This window comes from Bos mutus, unplaced genomic scaffold, assembly GCF_027580195.1.
Source record: "Bos mutus isolate GX-2022 unplaced genomic scaffold, NWIPB_WYAK_1.1 CTG307, whole genome shotgun sequence".
In the NCBI taxonomy this organism is placed as follows: domain Eukaryota; kingdom Metazoa; phylum Chordata; class Mammalia; order Artiodactyla; family Bovidae; genus Bos; species Bos mutus.
Window position 1 is genome coordinate 44,170 of NW_027219799.1, and position 17,791 is coordinate 61,960.

At 39.3% G+C, this 17,791-nt stretch overlaps 1 protein-coding gene across 1 annotated transcript; it reads right to left on the minus strand.

Moving 5' to 3' along the window:
- Nucleotides 1–3,327: 3,327 nt before the first annotated feature.
- Nucleotides 3,328–7,670, minus strand: KLHL9 (kelch like family member 9). Its single transcript, XM_005901344.3, has one exon. The coding sequence runs from the start codon at nt 7,105–7,107 to the stop codon at nt 5,254–5,256; it is 1,854 nt and encodes a 617-aa protein (XP_005901406.1). The 5' UTR covers nt 7,108–7,670; the 3' UTR covers nt 3,328–5,253.
- Nucleotides 7,671–17,791: the final 10,121 nt, after the last annotated feature.

Genomic DNA, 17,791 nt, shown 5'->3' on the forward strand with positions numbered 1-17,791 from the left:
TACTCCAAAAAAAAAAAAAAAATGACAAAGGAAAAACTAATTTCACTACAATATAAGAAATACCTTGTGTAAGACATATACTCAGAGAAAAAGATGGGAATAAGATAATATTCTTAATATAAAAGAATTTTCAAAATTCATCTTCATTTCAACCAGAAAAGAGAAAAGCTATTTGAACAAGAAACAAGCAGTAAATGCTACCTGAGCACATTAAAAATAAGCACTGACAAAGCAACAAAATAAAGGACAAGGAATGTGACATGAGAACTATGGACAACAACTACAATATTATCACTAAAAGGTCAAAATACAAAAAAGACAGACATACTTGACTATTAAATTGAAGATGGCGATCAAAAGGTACAAATAAGTCCCAAGAGTATAATGTTCAGCATGGTGGCTATTAGTAATACTGTACTAAATATTTGAAAGTTGCTAAGAGCACAGATGATAAAAGTTCTCATTACAAGAAAAAAGTGTATAACTATGTGTGGTAATGGAAGTTAATTAGGCTTGTGATCATTTCATAATATATACTATAACCATCCTCTGCTAGCTGTGATGTTTTGGGCTTCCCTCATGGCTCAGATGATAGAGAATCTGCCTGTAATGCAGGAGACCTGGGTTCAATCCCTGGGTCCAGAAGATCCCCTAGAGAAGGAAATGGCTCCAGTGTTCTTGCCTGGAGAATTCCATGGATAGAGGAGGCTGGTGGGCCGAAGTCCAAGGGGTTGTAAAGAGTAGGAAATGGCTAAGAGACTAACACTTTCACTTTCATCGAATCATTATGTTGTATGCCTGAAACTAATATAATAAAATGCCAGTTATAACTGAATTTTAAAAATTGAACAGCCCTGTTCCCATAAAAATGACACTGAGGAGAAAAGTCGTTGTAGCTAATAGAACATTTAAAACAATAGAAAGGAATAAATAATTCACATATGAAAAAAAAATGCACAGGCTCAATAAACAAAAATTCACAGTTTTCAATAATTAAATATAAGTACAAACTGTAAATAATCAGAACTGCAAAGATTTCCTTTGAAATAGTCACTAAACACATTCTGGTGAAAACACATATTCACACACTCCTGGAAATATTTTTCAAAAGCGTAAAAGAGCCTACACTATTTCACTCAGATTTTACTTAGAATTTATCACAGGGTAATAGAGATGGAAAAAGTTTTATGAAAGAGTATTAAATCTTGCTTAATTTATGATAAAAAATTAGGGTTAGATATTTAAATATAACCCATAAGGAAATATATGAAAGCATATTCATGGATAAAATATGGTATAGATATTTAACACTTTCAAAGAAAAGAATCTGTGAAAATCATTAAGACAAAATTAAAGTAAAACATGATGTAGTACAAGGTCAATTAGTAATAACTATCCTAATGCTTCTCTGTATATGTTTTATGCTAATCACTTTATATTATTATCTCCTTATAATTCTAATATAGATACATTTAGTAACATGTACCATCCATCCCATGGACAAACTGGAAGATGAACCTTGAGAGGTTAACTTACCCTAAGGTCTTTCAGTTGAGCTGTGGACAGAATGTTGCTTTGATTTCTCAATAGTATGTTTTGGTAGTTTTGAGTGAAATTTTCTGAAGGTGTATATTTTATCTTTATAATCAGAACAAGATAATTTTAATTAGAAACCAGAAAAATTGGAACATGATTAAATATGTTTACTTTACAGGTAAAGTACAGAAATACTACTCTAGGCAAATGGGAAAAAAATTAGGTATGGGCATTAATCTGGTTTATAAATGCAATGTTTTTCTTAATGCACATGCATTTGATAATTAAGGAAAAAACATCTTATATACTACTTTCTAATACATATAGATTTTTTAATATATTTAATTACATATAGATTTTAGAAAACTTGGAGAAAGCCATAATAATAGCAGTGTGTGTCTCTGGAAGTTGAACTGACTTCATCATCCAGATTTTAGCTTAAGGTTTGGCATATTTGCAATATATTTGACAAATGTCTGTAGAGTCCCTGCAATGCAGGCAGGAGACCCTGATTTGATTCCTGGATCGGGGAGATCTGCTGGAGAAGGGATAGGCTACCTACTCCAGTATTCCTGGGCTTACCTGGTGGCTCAGCTGGTAAGGAATCTACCCGCTATGTAGGAGACCTGGGTTTGACCCCTGGGTTGGGAAGATCGCCTGGAAAAGGGAACGGCTGGCTACCCACTCCAGTATTCTGGCCTGGATAAGTCCATGACCTGTAAGTCCATGAGGTTGCAAAGAGTCAGACACAACTGAGCAACTTTCACTTTGTACATAGGTAAATTCACAATATATCTTGTATTAACATGTTACCTTTGAATGTGGAATCATTGATAATTTATACCTTCTGGTCATTTTTATTTTCCTGTACTTACACTTACATAGGGCTTCCCTGGTGGCTCAGTGGTAAAGAATCCACCTACCAGTGCAGTAGACGTGAGTTTGATCCCTGGACTGGGAAGATCCTCTGGAGAAGGAAACGGCCACCCATTGCAGTATTCTTGCCTGGGAAATCCCACGGGTAGAGGAGCCTGGTGGGCTACAGTCCATAGGGTCGCAAAGAATCAAACACAACTTAGCGACTAAACAACTTACTGTAACAGACAAATTATTTTTATAATCAGAAGACTTAACAAAAGTCAACTTTTGACCCTATCAGAAAAACTAAAACAAGAAATTAAAATTTAACAAAATGTTTTATATGCTTACAGTTTTTATCCTCTTTGAAATATTTTTCTACAGTCTAAATTTTCTGTTTAAAAAACCAAAACTATCAGCTTGTTAAAACAGGTATCATCCCAATCATTTCAGTCACCTAAAATTTCCATATCTGTAAGGAAGGAATGCCAGATTTAATATATTTAATTAGCAAAGCACCAGTGAGTTGTTTTATAATTATCAAGAGACCTGTAAACTGCAGAAAATTATAAAGTAAAAGGATGAGAGGTGGGATGTGTGAGGCTGGAGGTAGGGGGTATAGGTGGAACAGTTAACTTACCTGGATAAATAATATTTAATTACAAAACAACAGGGTCAAATGTAATAGAAGGCAGAAACCTTTTCTCAACAAAGAAAAGAGAAAAGCTTATGCAGAACAGTACCATTTCAGCATGTCAGAATTAGCACCAAAAAAGTAATATATCAAAATGACATAAAAAATAAAGGAAACTTGGCAAAATTATACCCAAAAGGTCAAAATACAAAAGATGGACAAATTTGATCTCAAAAATTAACTGAATGCCCTGTCTTGTAAACTTCTAACAGACAGAGAAAAAAGTCAATGCAAGCAAATGCCAGTTAAATTATATTTATTATATAAAGAGATGCTATAACTTGATATGAAAAAGAAAGCAACTCCAATAGGTATTACAAGAGCAAAGGACATTAACATTTGATTATAAGAGGAACACAGCTACTGAAAAATGCAAATATTTAACCTAATTAGTAATTAAGGAAATAACTGAGATGCTCTTTCTTGCTTATTTGATGCACAAAGTTATTATAATTTCTACTTTTTCTACTTTCTAAATGTACTCAAATGTGCTATATTTAGTAATAAAAAATTGAGTCATTAAAAAAAATAGGAAGTATGAAATTTTCTGCCAATGCAGAAATCATTAAAGCATTAAAATGAAAAGGGCAGTGAGGCTCAGATCCCTTGAAGCCAATTCCTTTCGTTCTGGTTCCTGAGATGGTCAATAACAAGGTTGTTTCTGATTTACACTATGACAATCTCTTTACACTATGACAGGGATATAAATATATATGTAAATTTTTTCTTCAGGCAGGCAATTATTCCAGGGAAGTACCTCTTCAGATTCTTCAGAATCACTCACTTCAGAGGACTCATATGATTCCATTTCTGGTAAGGTCCCATTAAGGTCTCCCCTTGTCGTTCTCAACCAGTAGGGATGCCTCTGGTATTGAAGAGGCTGAAGATATACTTTAGTACTGCCTGCAAGACAACAGTGTCCTAGGCTTTCTATGGCTGGCTTCTTAGGGAATCTGAAGTTGGTCCTGTCCTTCAGACATAGCCAAAAGGACATTTTCTGATGTGATGCCAAAAGTACATCTTCCACTTGCTCAGATCACAGCCTCAAGACTGATCACACAAAGCTCAGGATGCACATGGGCTGGAGCAGCACCACAGCAACCACCTCAAATCAATCAAATAGTTATGTCAGAATGACTAAGTTGAGAGACTGAACTTAAAAACCTACAGCTTTGTTGAGCATGCTTTTGTCTTTTTCATACGTTTTACTGAACACAAAGGTGAAAAGTAGCAGAGCCTAAATTTACTGAGCAAAAGCAATTCTCTGAGACTTGAACTCTGCTAAATAATCTGTATAAAGGCAACTCTACAGAAGACAACATACAAGCAGGAAAAGTTAAGTTTCATCTATAGTAACAATTCAGTCAAATGACATATTTGGTTGTTATTAATAATTTAATGTTTAAGTCCTTATCTACATCACTGCAGTAAGACTACATAGACATTTATTCTCTAGTAGTGAATTCCCATTTGAACAGAAATAGCTGCTACGTAGAAGAGTTTAAATTTACAATTTTACTATAGCTGAAGTGCCAATCAATTTAAAAATTACATATGTATATGCATGTATATACATATGTATGTGTGTGGTAATGTATTTTCTCTCTTCCTCTCCCCAGAAAGAGATATGAAACCCTGACTTGGGGTTATACTATTTTTTGAGTTAATATTCCTCCAGTCTGCCAAAGAATTGTCACATATTCTGAATGTACCCACACAATTTGGTGAGTCAGCAGCTATGTCACAAACCATGAAAAGAGGGAAGCAGCTAATAAGGCTTGGTGACCTTTTTTGTTTATTATTTTAGGTTATAGCAGGCATCCTCCCTTTGATGTTTTGTAGTCAAAGATGAAAACTTTCAACTTTGAAGCATAATGAACATAATTATACATTTACTTCAATCACCTACACTTTGCCTTACACAACACCACAAAAAGATATCTATCATTTTTCTGCTTTTTACATTTGTTAAAGTAGCTATGTTGAATACATACATTTGCAGAATACATTTGTTAACCATTTGATAAACATACTAAGCCAAACAATACAAATAACATCAATTACCTTTTTAATCTAATAACTGTACCAATCATTGTAAGAAGATACAACTGAAGGGGAATTACGGGATCATCCTTGATGCACTGCAAAGGTTTTACACCTTGGTCCTAAGAATGATCTGAAGGTGCTGAAAGAGGTGATTCTCTGGAAGGTGACCCAGGATTTTCTTCAGGTGGAAAAACTGTGAGAGTACAAGCTCGAATGCCACCAAGTGACTCTGGAAGGTCAAAAACTTTGTGCCACTCATCCTTTTCTGGGTCATATTTCTGGACAATTTCTACCATACAACGATTATTCCAAGAATATCCACCTACAACATAGATTTTATTTTCAAAGACAGCAACTCCAACATCACTTTGACCTCTTAACATGGCAGCAATTGGTGTCCACTGGTCAAGGGTTGGCGAATAGTATTCACAGCTTAGAACATCATCATAATCACTTGTTCCTCTGAAGTGATTGCCACCAATGACATAGAGCTTGTCTCCAACTGTACACATGCAATGCAGACCTCTGACTGTAGTCATTGGAGCCTTCTGTGTCCATTTGTCTGTATCAGGGTCAAAACACATGAGCTCATTTTGGAAAGTGTCATGAGTAATTCCTCCTGAAATATACATTAAGCCTCCATACACTGTTCCAGCATGGCCATAGTGGGGTTCACTCATTTTCGCAACATAGCTCCACTCATTCATTCTTGGATTGTAACATTCTACAGTGGCCAGCTCACCAGCTGCACTTCGCCCACCAACAGCATACAAATGTCCTTTGAGGGCGCTCAAGTGAAAAAACGTGCGCTTTTCATTTAATGATGCAACCTGCATCCATTTATTATATCGAGGATCAAATCTGAAAACTGTATCAACAGCAGTTTTTCCTTTTGTATCATAATTACTTTGACCACCAACTACATAAAGAAAGTTTCCAATGACAGCAATGCCGTGCTGATAACGAGGAGCATCCATGGGGGCTAAAGATCTCCACTCTTGAGCCCTCTCATCATACATCCGTAATTCTTTACTGACAACCAGCTGCTGCCTCAAAACGCCTCCTAAGGTAACCAAGTGTGTCGAATCAGATCGAATGGCGGTTCTATCTGACTGCATCACTGGCTGCATATACGGCATCATTTGGTAATTGCTAGCTTCCAAAAGCAAATTCACACACGTATTGTCTGTTCTCATAAAATCTACTGTCTGCACATAATTGATGAGATCCTGTGGTGTCATCAGTGGAAATCGAATATTCTTCATTAATTTTGCAGCATAATCCATCCGAGGATCTTCCAACCTTAGCCAGCGACAGGCAGCCTTAAAGAGCTCAAGTTCAGTACAGTGCTTAAGGCTATTGCTAGAAAGCACAAAGGCAAGCCGTTCAAAAGGGAGTTTTAGAAACTCTCCAGTGCTCAGTAAGGCAGGAAAATTCTTCAGAATGAAATTATTGACATATTTATCTACTTCTATAAGATTGTAGGTGTTAGCAATCCGTCCAACTTCAACACAGTTATCTAAAGAGACTCCTGAAATAAGAAACACTTTACAGAAGTCTAAAACAGGCAAGATTTGCAAAAAGCTGGCAGCTTCAAGAGTGTCCTGAAGATTGTCCATATTAAGAGAAAGCTTTGCAGTATAAATAAAATCAATAATTTTCTTCAGACCAACTTTGTTCACCCCGTGAAGCTTAATGCACATTAAATCCTGTTCTTTCATTCCACCTGTGAACATAGCCTTGAAGTAATCACTAGCGGACGCCATCATAGCTCTATGAACAGGGAAGATTTCATCTCCATCACCTGGTACCAGAGTCACATCACAAAGCAATCCTTCTATTCTAAGTTGATCAAAACCTTGCAATACCACCGAACTGTGAGTATTGCTGGTAAAAAAACGTGTGGTTCCTGCCTTGCAAGGCTGTAAATGGGCGGAGACGCCCATTTCACCGTTACCAAGAGACACTTTCATGTGAACGCCTTCCTCTTGCACAAAGATGTATGCCGGACAAAGACGTTACGACTGGAAAGCTTTAAAGGGAACGAGGATGTCCCAAGAGCAAGAGAGTTCGCTTTCCTTATCAAGGGCAAACTGTCACTGCAGCACGCCTCAGAACACAACAGTCCCACATTGAAAATTGTTCTGCAGCTGGCCCCAGAGGGCTGTGGACCTCAAATCTGACTACTGTGTAGATGATTCATCACCTGAGGCAGTTAAGTGACCCAGTTCACTTGGTCCGGCCTGCGCTGCTCTTCTTCCCGCAGTTCTGCTCCGGGCCAAGGGGGAGGTGCCGCCACGTCCTGCGGCCCGGCGTCTCGCTCGACGGCGAGGGCCGGCACCTCAGAGAGCGGCCCGCCGCGCCCTCCGCCGCCCTTTGAGCGTCGCCGCGGCTACCGGCCCGTCCTGGAGCAAGGACCTGGAACACGAGCCTGGGCCTGGAACACGGGCCGAAGCCCCAACGCCGAGTCGGTCCTTCCGGAAAGGCCTCGTCCCAGGATCCCCCGGGCTAGGAGCGGCCGTGGCAGCTACTGCGGCTGCGCAGCCGCCAGACCTCGCCAGTAGGCGGGCATGTGGGGGATGGGAGGATGTGGGCGGTGCCTCGAGCAGGCGGGGTTTGGGTCCGGCAGGGTTGTGCTGGGTGGGCCAGCGGGGTGTCTTCGGGGTACTTTGTATGTGGTATTATTAAATAGGAATGGGTGCGCGGATGTTATTTTTAATATAAATCTTTCACTGCAGCTGAGCTGTTCCTCTAAATGAATACTTCGAGATTTACATTTCTTGGCTTCTCCCTTTTGGATAACTGAAATGCAGCTTTTCTGGAAGCTGAAACCTGGCAGAAGGCTTCCTTAGGGGGAAGATGCTTTTAGTTTTCCTCTTATAAAAAAACTTTGTTAATTCTTATCCCACACTGGGAATGTTCTGGCAGGTCAGCGGTTGGGACTCGGCATTTTCACTGCTGTGGCCAGGGTTCAAACCCTGGCTGCAGAACCAAGATCCCTCAAACTCCTCAACCAAAAAAAAAAAACAAACAAACAAAAAAAAATCCTATCCCACACAATTTAATAGACAGTTCATTTATAACTCTGGGTACATATTTTCAAATTTTAATCATTTAAAACAGGTCATTTGCTTCTCTTAAAATACCAAATTATGACCATGCTATGTCAATAGTATAGGCTGAATTATTCCCATGCAGCAGAATTCTATCAGTAAATTTTTCGTGCTTTTGTTTTCCACTCACAAGTTTTTAAATGGATAGACAATTGTCATTTGTTCCTGAATATATACTTCCTTGTTCTCCAGTGTTACAGACTCTGAGCACAAAACTTCCCGTTTTGGGATAAATCCTAACGTTAGAATGCTGCTTGAAGACATACAAAGTTTTTTTTCCAAAATACTGTCACCAGAGATGTTTTGAAAAACGACAGATTGGCACTTTCCATTGGCACTTGCCATCTACCTCTACAAGGATTAAATAAACCACTCCTGCTGTTGTAGCTGCTGGCCTTCAACACCACCTGATGGGTATTCAGAGTGGATATCCAAAGGAGGCACTCGTGCTCTGGAAAAACTGGCAGAACAGGTCTTCAGATAGATATTTTCAGGAGCAGATTTTAGGAGCACAATTCTTGCATCTCCTCATATCTAGAAAAGCACTAAATTCCTTCATGGTGATACCTGTTCCTCGTGACTAGCAAAATCTTCTGCAAAAACACGTGCTTGATTGCATATACTTCTCTCTTCACCAAAATCACATATATACCAACCTTCCCTCTACCTCTTTGGAGCAGCTTCCCAGAGTATTTGAAATGCTATCTCCAGGGCTATAGTCCTCATTTTGCCCCCGATAAAACTTAACTCGCAACTCTTTTTAAGTACTTTTTTTAAGTCGACACTTTGAGTGTATATGTATCCCGCTACTGATATTTCCCTTAATGGTTATTTTAAAAATTTACATTTTAAAAAATTCAAATATAGTTGATTAACTTATATTTTAAAAATTACTGCTGCTAAGTTGCTTCAGTTGTGTCCGACTCTGTGCGACCCCATAGACGGCACCCCACCAGGCTTCTGAGTCCCTGGGATTCTCCAGGCAAGAACACTGAAGTGGGTTGCCATTTCCTTCTCCAATGCATGAAAGTGAAAAGTGAAAGTGAAGTCGCTCAGTTGTGTCTGACCCTTAGCAACCCCATGGACTGCAGCCCACCAGGCTCCTCCGTCCATGGGATTTTCCAGGCAAGAGTACTGGAGTGGGGTGCCATTGCCTTCTCCATAAAAATTACTAGTCAATTTAACTTTGGGTATATGAATAAATGTATACTTTGACAACTGCTTCCAACATTTTCCACAGTTTGAAGTTATTACTGTTTTTTACATCCTTCTAGTTTCTTTATGTATAAGCTAACTGATGAAAATATAGATATATTCTTTTATTACACTCTCCCTTGTTTTTATATAGAAGATAACATACTATACTCACTGTTCTGCACCTATCTTTTTTAACCTGGAGATCTTAGTCATTTATAGAGAACTTCTTTATCTTTTTAAATAGCTGTATTGTTTCCTACTGAATGGATGAGTCCTACATTATTTGATTAGTCCCCTAAAGATGGACATTCAGCTGGTTCCAATGGTCTTCTGTTGTTATTGGCAGATGGCAGCAAGGTCCAAAAGGCTCAGGTCACTGCTATGTTCCATCAAAGGCTTCAGCAAATCTTCAAACTGTTCAGCAGAAGAGGTTGGCTGGAATGAGACCAGCATGGAGGAATTCTTCACTGGGAAAATTCCAGAATGGTTGTGAAAAAGCACTTCCAAGGAAACAGTTTCTCTCTGGAAAAGAAAGAACAGAGCTGCAATACCTGGGAAGTTGTCAGAGCAAGAAATCATGAAATCCTTCTCTTTATTATCAAGCTTGCAAGAGAGTCTAAGAGCTGAGGAATTAGAGGTATGCTCTTAAACAATTACTATGGATGGATACAACTCATCATACCCCCACATGTTAGTAATTTCAAAAGCCTCTTTCTTTCTGCCTTCATCATAAAATTAATCGGTTAAATTTGTCAAAACATTTATTGGTAGTATTAAACAACTATAAGTAAAAGCATTTAGTTCATAGCAGGCACCAGACAATTGCAGATAATCTTACTAATGTACTTATATACTTAAATATCTATTTTACTATATCTCTTATATTTCAGTATTTTTGTTTTGTGCTAATTACACAAGTGTTCATCTTTTTATTTTAAAATTATTTATTATTTAAAGTTTTACTTTCAAATCTTTTTGCATTTGTTTCTCTTAAATTAATGTTAAGACTGATTTCACAAACTAAAGGGTGGAATTGCAGTTTCATTCATTCATTTCATTAAAGTTATGTATCTAAATCACAGGTTTTATGCCTTTGAAGGATTAAAAGGTGAGGATGAAGGAAAAAAATGAAGTGCCAGCCGTCTTGGAACTTCCTTTTTTGCTAGAAGGAAACATAAAAGTATTAATCAATTTGTTAATTCATTTCAACTACATTATATACAACACCATAGGCAAAAGAAAAAGCTCCTGTGACCAGAAACTGGAGGATGCAGTTTCAAGAATCTAAGACTTGACGCTGGATGTACAGTTGTAGAACTTAGCAGAGTGCTATGGCCAGAGAAGGCAATGGCAACCCACTCCAGTGTTCTTGCCTGGAGAATCCCAGGGACGGCGGAGCCTGGTGGGCTGCCATCTGTGGGGTCGCACAGAGTCGGACACAGCTGAAGCGACTTAGCAGCAGCAGCATGGCTAGAAGTGGTAACCTGGGAATTGGCTTATCCTGGTTCCAGAAAGCCCAGAAAGGAATGAGGACTTTTAGGAATAGAGTAGCGAAGAGGAGGACCAAAAACTGAAGCTTAGAAACCTTCATGTTTTAATGTAGTGAAGAGAAAGAAAAAGGAGCCTGAAAAGAACCCCGGAATGGAATGCAACACAACAGGATGACAACCTGGAGACAAATGGTGATGAGAGAATGTTTCAGGAAGAAATACATTTAAAACATGGTATCTTATATTAAGGGAAAATGAGGGCTGGTTTGGCAGAGTTAATTCTGCAGAATCCAGACTGGAGTATACCAACTAAGTTTAAATAGGAGAAAAAGGTTTTGGAGACAGAATAAATAGAAACCTCTTCTGAGATTTATCTGTGAACAGAGGAAGAGAACTAGGGTAGCACCAGGAGAATAAAAATGTATGTTTCTATTATTTGATATAATTAAAAAAAAGTTTTACAAACATTTTTAGGGATAGAGTTCAAGAAATATATGTGGTAGCACAAACCACATAATATTTTTAAAAAACTGCTTATATAAACAGGCTAAAATATTAAGCATCATTGTTAAACCATTTGTAAAGACTAGTGGGCCAGAATGCCTTTTCATATGCTCTGTTTGCTATTTTTAGTTCTTTTATTTGTATTTCATTTTAAAACATTAACTAGTTGTATACTGTCCTTGTGAATTATGTTTTTGTGTTGTTTGTTAGATGCTCAGTCATGTCTGACTCTCTTTGTAACTACACGGACTACAGCCCACCAGGCTCCTCTGTCCATGGAATTTTCCAGGAAAGAATACTGGAGTGGGTTGCCTTTTCCTTCTCTAGTGGATCTTCCCAACCCAGAGATTGAACCCAGGTCTCTGGAATTAAGGGAGGATTCTTTACCATCTAAGCCACTAGGGAATTATGTTTTTACATATCCTTAATTCTTAAAAGTACATATAAAACTTTTATGCAGATGGTAACTATATTCCTATGGTGCAAACATTTGTCAACTTTATCTTTACAAACACCAGCTCATTTTCTTTATATTTTCTTCTAATGCCAGAATACTGAATGTGTAGAACCAATCCAGGCCCATTTTCATTCTTCTATGGATCTTATGAATTATCAATTCTCTTTATGTTTTAAATCTTTCACATTTATTTTTATAGTACATTAGGATTTTTTTTTCATCTATGAGATGAGAATATAAACTGATTTGTAGACACAAATTACCAGGCATTTATATTGTAACCATTTATTGAAACTTTTTTTCTTCCATATTAACATCTAAGATATTACTTTCAAACTTAATTACTACAGATTATATAACAATTTCTGAGATTTTTTTTTTTTTTTTTTTTTTCCTATACCATGCAGCACGTGGAATCTTAGTTCCTGGACCAGGGATTGAACCCCAGGCCACAGCAGTGAAAGCACAGAGTTGTAACCACTGGAGTGCCAGGGAACTCCCCAGAGATTTATTTTCTCTATTACTCTGATCACTTAACTTTCCTGTTACTGTGTTTATACCATTGCTGCTTTATAATACAGTTCATTTTCTGGTAAAGCTATATATATATAAGAATTTTTTCTCTTATCTGTACTTTGATATTTTTGCTGATCTTTCTTAATTAACTTTGGAATTGTTCTACAGAGGTCAGCATTGGCTTTATAAAATCAGGAAATTTTGTGGACTCAAAAATAATCATACTGCAGTAGATATAAAATTCTGAGGATATTCTTTCATTAGATGGAAAAATGAAACTGGATCAGAGAATTTCTCTTCCCCAAAAATCTAAGGTAAAGAAAAAATAGATTAAAATCATATCACAAAAAATAGACTAAAATCATCAGAAAGTAAAAATGTAGCCACCAAAAAGAGAAGCCCAGGGAAAAAGAAAAAGAATATTTCTGCAAGTAAAAAAAAAAAAAATTTAAAAACCCACAGAAATCCAACATATTGTTTAAAGAATCTAACTCACTATCTGAGTTTCTGCATGAAACCTTATTCTGCTTGGAGGCAACTCAATTTCTTTGAGTCTCAGTTTTCTCAACTGGAATGAAAAATATTTGTAAAGCTGATGTAAGTACATTTTAAAGCTCTTAGAAAGCCCCTTTCTTGGAGTTAACAAGTGGTAACTCTTTTCTTCATTTTCTCCATATAAACCTATATGAGAATATTTTATGTCTTTTTTGATAAACTGGTTTGAAACTGTTCCATTTCATTTTTGACAGCTGACTGACAAAGTCAGCTGAATTGGTAAGAACCTTGAAGAGAGAAAAATAGATATGGTCATGTACACACTGCTATATTTAAAATGGATAACCAAGAAGGACCTACTGTATAGCACATGGAACTCTGTTCAATGTTATGTGATAGCCTAGATGGGAGGGCAGTTTTGAGGGCGAATGGATACACGTTTATGTATGGCTGAGTCCTTTCGTTGCTCTTCTGAAACTCACAACACTGTTAATCAGCTATACTCCAATATAATATAAAAAGCTTTTTAAAAAAATAGATATGATCATATCAAAGACATATTTGATTTGTATTCAGTCAGCACAATGGCTTAAACCAATATCCGAAATTGAGAAGGGAATCTCCTAGGCTGGAATGGGAAAAAACCCTGTGTTCTTTTGCTGATTCTGGAGCCTGGTCCACTTCTCTTGGCACGTCTGCCTGCTTTTCTGGATCAATTCCTTTGCTTCCATATCGCAGGACTTTCCTTCTCCTTCAGGGCTGAAATCCCCAGGGGGCCCTCAGCTTTCACTCCCTTTACTTTCACTGCCCTTACCTATTTGCACAGTCACTTCCTGTTCTGTTGTGATTTCCAGCTTTAAAGTTTTCTCAGGTGGACACAAATAGAAAGTTAAAGTTGCATGATATTTTCAGATTTTGTGAACACACGTAAGAGAAATCTTCCTTCTTTATGTTGAATACTTTCGAAAACATGAGGGCCCACAGAGTTCAAAGGAAGCAGAAAGCAGAGTCCAATAACTGAGGGGTCTACAAAGGTCTCCCAGGAAAAGAAGTCCCACCCCAGCCATGGGTGACAGGGCCAGAGAACAAGTCTGTGGAGGGCAGGCTTCTGGTCTGTGTCAATGTGCTCCTTTTAGGTAATTTTTGTCCAGAGCTCATCAGAGGTTCCTTCGTGGCAGGAACTGACCCTATTATAGGAAGCATCTTGCCATAGTCTTTGTTACAAAGAGAACGAGTCTTTAGCTTCAGGCATGGCTCCTTTGACCTAGGAGCAGGTAAGAGAAAAAGGAGCCAAAATACGGTTCTTTCCTCCAACCTGCTGGGCAGACCCAGGGCTTCTGATTAATGATCTGATCCACATACTGTCTGGTCTTCCCTGGAGGCTCAGATGGTACAGAATCCGCCTGCAATGCGGGAGACCTGAATTTGATCCCTGGGTTGGGAAGATTCCCTAGAGAAGAGAATGGCTAACCACTCCAGTATTCTGGTCTGGAGAATTCCATGGACAGAGGAGCCTGGCAGGCTACAGTCCATGGGGTCTAAAAGAGTCAGACACAACTGAGTGACTTTCACTTTCCACATACCGTCTGACAGTGGGAGGTGGATAGGCCCTGAAAATCTCAGGGTAAAAACCATAACGGGCTTCCCTGGTGGTCCAGTAGTAAAGACTCTGCCTGCCAGTGCTGGGGACATGGGTTTGACCCTGGTCCGGGAAGATTTCACCTGCCATCAGGCAACTAAGCCTGTATGCCCCAACTACTGAGCCTTCACTCCACGACCACAGAAAGCCCGCATGCAGCAACAAAGACCCAGCACAGCCAAACATTATAAATAATAAATAAACAAACAAATATTTTAAAACTACAACAGTATTTTGAGTATAACTTCATGTTTGAGGGTGCATTCAATTTCTTTATTAATGGTAATTCCCAGTTTCACACTCATTTTTTATAATAGATCTTTTATCTTTATAATTAGAAAAATATGCCCATCATAACTTTGCATAAGGATTGCAGTAGCCCTTTGTATCCCTGACACAATAGTAAAAGGTTGCAGTCTGCTCCATGCCAGCCTCAAAATCCTTTTTATCACTGGATGCCACAATACTCAAGGATCGTTTTTACCTCACCGCTTGCCTTTTACTTTCAACCCACAGAGTATGAAAAGACACTGGAACCTATGCCTCACTTTGTCTTTCAACACCACCTCCTCACTTGACCTACACTCCCCAAGTCCCTCTTTTCTTACTCCATTACCCATGTTTCAAAGACTAACTCCATGGACAAGGTTGCAAAGCTCCTTGGAAGAAATCATCAAGCAGATGGCTGCTGCTGTTTAGTCACTCAGTCATGTCCGACTCTTGTGATGCCATGGACAGTGGCCCACCAGGCTCCTCTGTCCATGGGATTTTCCAGGCAAGAATACTGGAGTGTGTTGCCATTTGCTTCTGGGGAAGAAATTCAGTCCCCAGTGTGGATAGCTTTTTCCCTGGGCCCTCCACTGGGACAAAGGGAAACCAGAGGACCATGAGAGGGGCCCACTCTAATTCTTCTCCTGGGCTTTCATAATTAGTCCTTTGGACTGGGAAGAACAGCAAACAGGACAAGAATCTATGATCAACTCAGAAGTGAGAAGACCCAGGAGACTCTTAGAAGGAGAGTATTAAAGAGGGGGTGTGGGAAAATGGGTCCTTCTACATTACAGATTAGATCATTTTGCCCAGGACAGGGAATTAGCAGAGATCCCTGCAAGCAAGTTGCCCCAGTTCCTGTAACAGACTCCATGAAAGAGTAACTTTAAAAGCCAGATGAAGTGTGTGTGTCAGATGCTTCATCCACAAGAAACTGGGAAGGTACAGGAAGATCCACAGCACAAATCCGTAGGGACATCAGCCTCTGTTGGGAGCCTAAACCTAGTAGAAATCAGAGCAGTTTTTATGGATAAAGGGGGTTGTGACACTCAGAAGGACAAGTCAGATATTGGCCAGATCCTAGAGAGGAAACTGTGGCTTATGCATGAATTAAGGAAAGAAAAGACAACCCATCCATGGAAGAACTCAAGGACCAACAGAGTCCAAAGATAGAAATTCCTGGACTTCCCTGATGGTCCAGTGGTTAAAAGTCTGCTTGTTAATGCAGGGGACACAGGTTCGATATCTGGTCCAGGAAGACCCCACATGCCTCAGAGCAACTAAGCCCATTAGCCACAACTACTGAAGCCTGTGTACCCTAGACCCCATGCTCCCCAACAGGAGAAGCCACTGCAGCGAGAAGCCTGTGTACTGCAATTAGAGAACAGCCCCACTTGCCACAACTAGAGAAAGCCCACACGCAGCAACAAAGACCTAGCAGCCAAAAATAAAATAATTAACTAATTAAAAAAAAGAAATTCGTATAATGGCAGGACCCCTCCTCCCCCAAGGAAAGGTAAGGGCCGAGTGTCACATCCTGCAGCCTCCCTGTGAGGGCCCGAGTGCACCGGGCATCCACGTCCTTTGTTCTATCCAAACTTCACTACATATTTTCCAAGAGGTACATACCTCTACCTCTGCTGCCTAAAACTTCATATCTCTAAGAAGCTGGATTTTTCTTATACTGAAGGTAAACTTATGAACGGTTTTTGCCTTTTGGCCAATTCCCTGAATACTGGTTATATTTAACCTTAAATACACTTGCTACATGCTGGCTGTCTTCTGCCAACCTGGAATGTTTCAAGCACAATCCAAAAAAAAGGAGGAAAACTGCCACAAAAATTTAATAGTGTTCTCATAGAAAGACTATGCTAGCCAGCAAGCTTCCATGCTAGGCAAGGAAAAGACAAGTGATCTTAGATTAGACTGCTGGAGAGACAGTTAAACATTGTAAGACCATAAATTGAATCATTTACACCTTTTACATGTATTTCTGTTATATACTTTTCAAAAAATTCTGTTTAATAAGTTACAATGTGTCCCATTGTAGCCACTTAAGGTAGTACCAGTAGTTTCTATACTATCTGTCAGGTGAAGAGGTGAGCAGCTTCCACCAACCTGACTGGCTTTAATTAATTCCATAGTGAAGAGATAGTCACTCAGTTGTGTCTGACTCTTTATGACCCCATGGACTGTAGCCCTCCAGGCTCCTCTTTCCATGGGATTCTCTAGGCAAGAATACTGGAGTGGGTAGCCATTCCCTGCTCCGGGGATCTTCCCGAACCAGAGGTCAAACCCTGGTCCCCTGCACCACAGGAGAATTCTTTACTCCTGAGTCAGAGGTTGGGGCTTCCCTGGTGGTTCAGAGGGTTAAGCATCTGCCTGCAATGCGGGAGACCCGGGTTCGATCCCTGAGTCAGGAAGATCCCCTGGAGAAGGAAATGGCAACCCACTCCAGTATTCTTGCCTGTAGAATCCCATTGACAGAGGAGCCTGGTAGGCTACAGTCCACGGGGTTGCAAAGAGTTGGACACAACTGAGCAACTTTACTTTCTTTTTTTCTTCAGAGCTTAACTTGAATGGGACACAAGGCAAAAAAAAAAAAAAAAAATTGTATATTCAGAAATGATTGTCCCAGTAGACCAGAACAATCAGAAGAGATACTCCACCTGGTCTTCTGCCCTATACCTCTGGTCATTATGTTATTGTGCCCTTACTATCTAATGATTAACTTTTCATCAGAATGTTAACTACAAATGGATGCTTGCCAAGGGCATTTGCCATTTGCCTCTGCAGGGAGTGGGCTTCCCAGGTAGCTCAGCTGGTAAAGAATCCACCTGCATGCAATGCAGAAGACCCCAGTTTGATCCCTGGGTCGGGAAGATCCCCTGGAGAAGGGACAGGCTACACACTTCAGTATTCTGGCCTGGAGAATCCCATGGACTGTATAGTCCATGGGGTCACAAAGAGTTGGAT

Excerpts from the sequence above, each read along its gene's own strand:
- KLHL9 (XM_005901344.3), bottom strand. The coding sequence starts at position 7,107 with ATGAAAGTGTCTCTTGGTAACGGTGAAATGGGCGTCTCCGCCCATTTA.